Source organism: Pseudophryne corroboree, chromosome 3 (genome assembly GCF_028390025.1).
Source record: "Pseudophryne corroboree isolate aPseCor3 chromosome 3, aPseCor3.hap2, whole genome shotgun sequence".
In the NCBI taxonomy this organism is placed as follows: Eukaryota; Metazoa; Chordata; class Amphibia; order Anura; family Myobatrachidae; genus Pseudophryne; species Pseudophryne corroboree.
This window is the reverse complement of record NC_086446.1, coordinates 610948608-610957154: the sequence shown is the minus strand read 5'-3', so window position 1 is coordinate 610957154 and position 8547 is coordinate 610948608. Positions and strand designations below refer to the sequence as shown.

General features: G+C 42.6%; 1 protein-coding gene across 9 annotated transcripts in view; it reads right to left on the bottom strand.

The window, feature by feature from the left end:
* Window positions 1-2215: 2215 nt before the first annotated feature.
* The window catches only part of SLC25A16 (solute carrier family 25 member 16), a 175010-nt gene continuing 168678 nt past the window's right edge, over window positions 2216-8547 (bottom strand). For all 9 annotated transcript variants that reach the window (XM_063961597.1, XM_063961596.1, XM_063961590.1 and 6 more), the window contains 3 exons: window positions 8181-8343; window positions 6001-6069; window positions 2216-4942 (listed from right to left, as the gene is read on the bottom strand). In XM_063961597.1, the coding sequence (XP_063817667.1) occupies window positions 4786-4942; window positions 6001-6069; window positions 8181-8343 (389 nt within the window). In that variant the 3' untranslated portion in view covers window positions 2216-4785. The remainder of the gene's footprint in view (window positions 4943-6000; window positions 6070-8180; window positions 8344-8547) is intronic.

Genomic DNA, 8547 nt, shown 5'->3' with positions numbered 1-8547 from the left:
ATCTTTCATTCGCTATTCTGCTAAACTAAGATACACTCCCAGAGGGCGGCGGCCTAGCGTGTGCAATGCTGCTAAAAGCAGCTAGCGAGCGAACAACTCGGAATGACCCCCTATATCAGGCAACCTAGTACAATGTTAGCAGCGATATACCTTAGCAAGAACTCCCAGTGGAGTGTGACTTCCTATCAGCACAAATCTTGTGAAATACCTATATCAGTTTATAAACCTGACGCACTTAGTCCCCTCAGGTTACAATATATGAGTAGCAAGCTGAGTGAAATACCCAAGATGGCAGCCACGCAGCAGCTACATGCACATACACATATATAGTCACAAGCATACCATGCAGAAATTATACACCATAAAACTGCACTGGACTAGCAATACAAAGTAATACTCAGGATAGCTATATATGGGGTGGTATTCAAGTGACCGGCGGTCGAGAGAAGTCACATGACCTCCACCGACATCCCCCCCCTCACTATCCCGATGATCGGCATGCCGACCAACAGGGACTATTTCCACTCGTGGGTGTCCACGACACCCATAGAGTGGGAATAGAACCCGTGGCGAGCCCGCAAGGGGCTTGCTGCACTCGCCCCTCCCTGCCGGGATCCCGGCGTCTGTATGCTGCCGGGATCCCGGCGTCGGTATGCTGACCGGCGGTTTACTGAGTGCCGGTCAGACATACTACACCCCTATATATGTGCACAGTAGATATAACAAAACACAGTAGATACTGGATGTATATCACAGGGTGTTTCTACCCCACAACCCTGAATGTATGCACTCTTTCTTAACTAACACTGTCCCTTGACAGGTAGAATACTTAAATGTCCTGTAAAATGAACAGCGCTGGTGAGCAGGCGGCTTTACAGAGGAGGATTTGCCCCAGCAGTCCCAGGAACAGCGCAGCTCCGTGTAATGGCGGCTGACAGGGAGTGAGGGAGAGATATGCAGCTCCAGGGCGGGTACATTTACCCAAATGGCGCCCTGGGGCTGGGGGAGGGGCTACAGGTTAGGCCTTATCCCCCTGCTGGCTTCGCCCACCGGGAACTGCGGGCTGTATAAAACGGGGTTTTATGAAGAGAAAAACCTCCACCTGTGCCCTGTGTCCCGGTGACTAGTGGAGCGGCTGCCCTTTACAGTATCCACACCAGCGCGCGCGGCCCGCCACCAACGGCCGCGCCGGATTGCGATAAAAGAGGCCCCTTACCTCCCCTTGTACCTGCGCCCACGTGTGACTAACAGGAAAGACACCGGAGCCTTCGCTGCAGTGACCCGGCAACCAGGGCGCGGGAGTATACAGCGCCGCTGGGGGAGTGATGGAGCTGCAGCAAAGGATGTCTATATGACATACATGAAAGCTGCAGCCCTTGAAGTCTTCAAATTTATTCTTTTTTCCTGAAATTAAGCTATAAAATGGGCAGCAAGAGCAGCCCCCCTGTTGATTGCCTGCTTGCTGCATGGCACCAACTTACAAACTGAGCTCCTGTGCACCACGGAGGCGGGGTTATAGAGGAGGCGGCGCTGTGCATCTTGGGAACAGTCAAAGCTTTGAGCCTGTTGGTGCCTCGGATCAAGATCCTACTCTACACCCCAATGTTATTCCTTGTTGAGCCCAGTGTACCCCACAGCAGAAACTAGGTCTAACATAAATACATTATCTAAAGGGCAACAGATAACATAACACAATTGCATTATTAACAATATTAAGGTTGATTTAAACACAGTGGGGGTAATTCCAAGTTGATCGCAGCAGGAATTCTGTTAGCAATTGGGCAAAACCATGTGCACTGCAGGGGAGGCAGATATAACATGTGCAGAGAGAGTTAGATTTGGGTGTGGTGTGTTCAATCTGCAATCTAATTTGCAGTGTACAAATAAAGCAGCCAGTATTTACCCTGCACAGAAATAAAATAACCCACCCAAATCTCTCTCTCTCTGCAAATGTTATATCTGCCACACCTGCAGTGCACATGGTTTTGCCCAACTGCTAAAAAATTTCTTGCTGCGATCAACTTGGAATTAGCCCCAGTATTGGGTAAGCAGCAATGGACATGTTATGGAGAATGAACAAAAAGATGAATTGGATGTATATGGATATGGGTATAAAAAGTACATATTTGACACAGGAAATGAGGCATAGCTATATTAATTGTCACAGACCTCATTTCCTCACAATCTTCCTAATAGCAAATGAAATAGACACAGATTAGAATTTGATTCAAATTTAATGTTGTAAGAATGGAACAGTGCAGTAACAGTGACATGATTTTAAAAACAATGTCTTCTACAGATGTGGACAAAATAGTAGCAATCATGGTATTCAGTGTCACAGCGTCACATAATTAATATTCGGCGCCAATCTGATATAAAAACAAAAAAGCAAAAAGTACAGGAGATTTGTTCACAGGTAAGACTATATACACAATAGGAGAGACGTTGCGGATTGCCTCTACTGCTAGATTAAACAGTTTTGCTGGTTTTACATATAATGATGTATCTATTAAAATAGTGTAAAACAAACGAATACTGAATGACAGCTACACTAAAGTTTAATTATGAATATGGTCTTGATTGAAAGTCGTGATAATCACACATACTTCCTGGAATAGTGGAAATGCATTTTAGTTGAGCAGTACAAAGAATATATGGTATCTTCAAAATGCCCCATCAGGCCTTGTACACAAAAGCATTAAATCAAGTATACAGAATGTTCTTGAAGCATGGCAAAAGCATGTACCGTTTACAGTCAAAAACTATAACCTGAGGGAATGGAGCTGTATACACACATTTCACATACATTTCAACATTAAGTCTTGAAAAAAGATCTAAAAAGAAAAAAGCAAGTATAGCATAAAGCAGTGGTTCCAAAACAGGGTGCCCGTAGCCCCCTGGGGGCACTTGCAGGGGTGCCACTGGTTGGTGGTCTATGACCACATCAGATTATTGATGGTTCAAGTGCTTGAAAAGCCAATGCTGGCGGCTCCCAATCATAAAATATGTGACAAATGGAATCACAACCCTGAGCACCACATAACTGACCCTAATGTAATAATTTTGCACAGTGTCTCAATAAGAAACTTTTGGCCTCACTGGCACAAAGTATAGTATAAAAGGAGTGCTATAGTTATGCTCATTAAGTACATAAGGCTTAATGGTTTGTTTACATCTCCCATAGTGGGGTGCCTGCACAGGACCATTCTCCTGTGTCGTTACAGGCTGTGCCCCCTGACCCGAAGTCTGATTAACAGGCTGCAGCAATTTGGGGGCAGGTAGTGGGCGGAGCTGTGCAGCGTTCCCGAAAAATGCGTGAGAGGTCAGGTGGTTTATCACAGAGAAAATACTGCTTTTCATCTCAGCTGTCTGTTGATTTGACAGTAAATGTGGCAGCAGTAGGTGCAGATAGTACAGTGTTGTATTGCTGAGGAGAGAGCTAATGAAACAGAATGCATTCAAATCAGATAATGACTCGAGTAACAGAATAAAATGACATGTTTCTGGTGTGGCCCATTACCTGCTTACAATATAAATACTATAGTACTAGAGATACTTGTTCCTACGGGTCATTTGTTCTCTGGAAATACTGCTTAAAACAACACTAATGTAGTCAGCTTAATACTACTGCTCACTGTTCATTCAAACTACAGAATAATAGGACATAACTGAGGGGATGTCAGATAGGAAGGGGTACAAAGGGGATGTGGTTATGTAACCAGCGGTCGGGTCACTATACCGACGCCAGGATCCCACATAGTGAACAGCCCGAAGGACGACATGTCGAACAATAGAGACTATTTACGACACCCACAGAGGGGGAAGGGAATAGCGCAGTGAGCCACCAAACCCACTGCGTGGTGAACACAGCAAGAGGGTGCAAGGGACTTTCTTGCGCTATATTTCCCTCATCCATCTAAAAGCCGGGATCCCACCGTCGGCATGGTGACCAGTGGTCTCCCAACTGCCGGTCACATGAACCCAACACGTACAAAGACCTGAGTTTCAGCTGCATATGACAGCACCAAAGTGAACACACACTAATAATGGTGGTTAATGACGTTAGTATGAGACCGCTCCGTACACCACACACACACACTAAGTGTACAAACCGGGAATGTGAAAGGTCAAAGTTTAAATCTGATCCTTTAACATGCCAGCAAAATGTAACCACTAGATGGTATGTGACACCATGACTATAAGTGAACTGGTATAAGTCCACATTTAAAGGAAGATGTGGGTATTATCCCACGCCCTTTGCATTACAAATCCTGACTTGGTGTATTTAACATACAGTTGTTGTAAAAATCATAAAAAAAATGATCTTGAAATATATGACCAACTATAAACAAATGGCATCAGTAGTGGAGGCACTGGTGCAAGAATTGTGTATTGCAACAATTACACTAAAACTCATAATTACTGAAGACAAAAATGTTCTATTTTTATATCATTTGAAAAACAAAACTCTACTGTTATAGCTAGAATTATTAATTTAAGATTAGAATTATTAATTTAAGATATTAGACATCTTTATAAAATCACTCTAAAAAAAGTTTGTGTTTTACAAAAAACAATAGTAATTTACTTTATAATTTTGCTACAATGATCCTGCATAGACCAACTTTGTTTAATTTAGTTTTGTTCTAAAATCAGTCATATCCCAAGTTGTAGCTAAACCAGGGAAGCCATTCTGAAAAATATCTCTATCTCTTATATAACAATATCCTTACACTGTACAATGCTACATGTGCTATAATCATGTTACAGTAGAGTTGAAAAACACTAGTTTAAGTGCAAAACTTGTCGCATAAACTCATAGGTAGTAAAGGCCACAGCCTGAGAGGGAATGCAGCGGATGTAGTTGAGAGATAAGCCTCGATACAGTCCTCTCCTTATACCATGCTCTCTGCAGACATATTTTAGGGTTTGAAGCATTGTCCTATGAAAAAAAGAAAAGAATAAAGAAATTTTTGATTTTAATAATAGTACTAATAGTAATAATAATAATAATAATAATTTTATTTATATAGCGCTCTTTCTCCAATAGGACTCAAGGTGCTTAACAGACGGAATGAACATAATACAGTACAGAAAGCTTTTCATAAAATACAGAGAGCATAAAGATACTAAAGGGACATTAGTGAAATGCAGAGTAGACAGGAAAGTTGAGTCTGTTTTTGAAGGATTCTAGAGTGGAGAACTCTCAAACTGTGCAGAGAAGCATGATCCATAGAGTTGGAGCCGCATAGCTACAAGCTCAACCCCCAGATGAATTCTGGGAGATTCTAGGTACTGCTAAAAGTACTTCATCTACAGATCGCAGTAAGCGAGTGGGGCAGTAAGGATTCAGGAGCTGCTTCTGGAACCTTGGGCCCTGGTCATGTAGGTAGTAAATTAGCCAATCTTGAATAATCTGTCAAAACACCCCAATTAACAGGGCTGGAATAACGGAAGTAAGGGTTCTGTGGTAATGCTATACATACATGGTGAAAAGGATATTGTGACATCTGATCTACACAGTGTTATTACTGGACTTGTAAAAACAAAACTATAATGTAGTATATTTATGAACATATGCACTGTATGCTTAAAAAGCTTTGTGGAAAATAATGGTTTCCAGAAGCCAATCCACACTCATGACAGTCACCTAGAAATAGTCTGTACCTGGTATGAAGCAATGAGAAGTGGACACCAACATATTAGACTCTGTTTCAGCATCTGAGAGGCATACCTATTCCAGGGCAACACAGAATTATATGCGACACATGATTGGCTCACATCCTGCATTGGGATGCCTTCTTCAACCAGACACACTCCACTTCTCAGGCAATTACGCATAATATTAGGCTTCTGCCATTTGGTGACTATCCCCTTTATGTAGGAATATGCATTTCCCCTACTTACAGCGTGTTCATATTTGTGTTTGTCTCTATGTATTCAATGATATACACAACAAATTTATCTGGATCATTTTCTATAACAATTCATCCTATTTACCGGCACTTGTCAGAATCTGGTAGTATGGCTGCCAACTGCATCCGACGGCGTGTTACATCTAGAGGATAACTACAGAGAAAAGAGTTAAATTAGTAGGACAAGTTACGCTTGCCGCATCCATAGACATTTAGGGTCTGATGCACAGTTGCACCCACGTCTGTTATACAGATGGATACTGCAATTTTTAGCACTGCACATATATCCGATCCAAGAGCATGCATATATGGGCAATTCAAAGTTAAACTCATCTGAGTCGCAGGTGTGGTTCATGATCACTAGGTCGGCATATGCCAGGTCAACATGAAAAAAGGTCGACATTAGGCTTTTTTTTTTTTAATACTTTTTTTGGTGTCGTTTTCTTTGTAAACCCCAATTAGTGCACTGTGTTCGCTTGCCATGCTTCGGGCAAAGTGCCTCGCTCTGCTACCGCTGCGCTGCACAGGTTACCGTTCCCGATTGTAGTCCACATGGATCGTTAAGTATGAAAAAGGTCAAAAAAGTAAAAAAATTGTGTATAACTCATGTCGACCTTTTTTCAATGTAGCCCTAGTACATGTCGACCTAGTGATCATGTCGACTTAATGCATGTCGACCAAACGTGGTCGACCTAATGACCGTCACCCCTGAGTCGCATCCCTGCATGCGGCTGAATGGATGTAACTGGGATAAGTGTAGTGAGATGGTGTTGAGGGAATGTAGATGCCACTATGGGCTATACTGAGCACTGCATAAGTAGCGATCCATCTGTTTTCACATCTCTTGCAGCAGGTACGTTGCTGGTAGAAGCCAGGCTGATGAGGATTATGGCTATTTGAAAGCAGATTCATAGGAGCAATGAGGTCACAGATGTACGCAACTTGTTATACTGGTGAATATACGCATTTAGTTCTATGCACACAATGTGGTGACAAAAGTGTATGACCAGCTTGGAACACTGAATCAGCCCTAAGCTTATTGTTCCATGGACTGCTAACAGGAACATTGACTCTTATGGGCCTTTTCACTTGCATGTGAAGGTTTTAAATGGGCAAATATCATGCCTAAAATAAGCATTTTGGTAATTGGAGCTAGGGGCATGGAGGCAACCGAAGACACGGACAAGTATTCAGCAGCCATGGGTTGCATGGAGAAAGTTTACAGTTGTATGAGGAGCTGACATCTCCGTGTTACCTGCTGGTGCTGTTATGTCCTCGCAGAGGGTATAAGTGGCCGCTGGCTATAAGGAACATGATGTGTCTGCACTGGTATTGTGAGTGGTGTGCAGCAGTGTTGGAAGGATGTGGCTGTATCACAGATTTATAATGGGGGTGTCTGACTGCTAATCTCTGGGGGGAGTGGGGGGGCAGCATACTGTATCTACTAAATGGTTGGAGAAGGGGGTGTGGTTACTACTGTTGGGAGAGGGGGCACTTGCTGCCATATTATGTGGGAGAGGGGGTTTGGGATGTATTAGATTGTTGAGAGGAAGGTGTGGAGGGGTCTGAACTAATATATTGCATTCCTGAACATGAAGCAATTTGATTAAAGGGAGTTTCTACAGTAAATGTGACCTCATTTCCTCCCCACCCTCTTGCCTGCAGGGTATGACACCTGTCCAATCAAATATGGCTTATATTCCTGCTTTCCATGGTGCGGTCTGATGCTGCATGCAAAATGTGCTTATTTGTATTATTTTCTATTTATAATATGATTCTGAGCTTTTCTGCTCAGCGTACCCACTCATTTATCCACAGGTTGTATCACAGATCTCTGGCAAGGGCACATTAATTTTAGCAGTGTTTACAACATCAACAAAAACACCAAAACCTTCTTCGACATATTTGCCGTGGGGTAACATAACTGAAGAGGAAACCTGTTTAAACTACTGTAAGTCACGTATTAGTATTCTATTCCAAAAGACCAGATCTAGCTTTAGTCTCCACAAAATGAAACCTTGGGGTAGATTTACTAAAACTTCTAAAAATGACAAGTGGTGGTGTTAGCAATCAAATTCTGTCATTTTCTAGAATGCAATATAGTAATGACAGCTAGAATCTGATTCGTTGCTATGGGCAACACTACCACTTTTCATTTTTAGCAGCTTTAGTAAATGTACTCCCTGGTCTGGAAACTAGCCAGCCTTTCCTATGACGGTGTTCTGTGAAGCTCTCCTTCAGGAACAACAAAGGAATAGAACTTACGAGATAGTCTGGGCAATTGCTCCTGCAATGCCACCACATAACAAGCTAGCCGGCGTCTTCAGTACCAAAACGTCTGGATTGTCCGAGCTTGGTTTCCCAAGTAGCTCTGGAGCATGCTGGAGTCCAGTAGTCTTCAAGGTTTCAAAGGTAAAAAATGAAAATCCTGTGTGACAGTAACATAACTCCTGTCAAAGTGCAGTATAGACAACACAAATATTGTGCTTTAATTCCATTGATCGGAAAAGTTATTGATGTCCGCTTTCTACACATTACCCTTTGTTTTAGCTCTTACAGCTCCTAAATTCAGGATAATTAAATGAAATGACTGCCAGGTCTACTGTTCGGCCATGTCTTGTTAGAAAGGAGT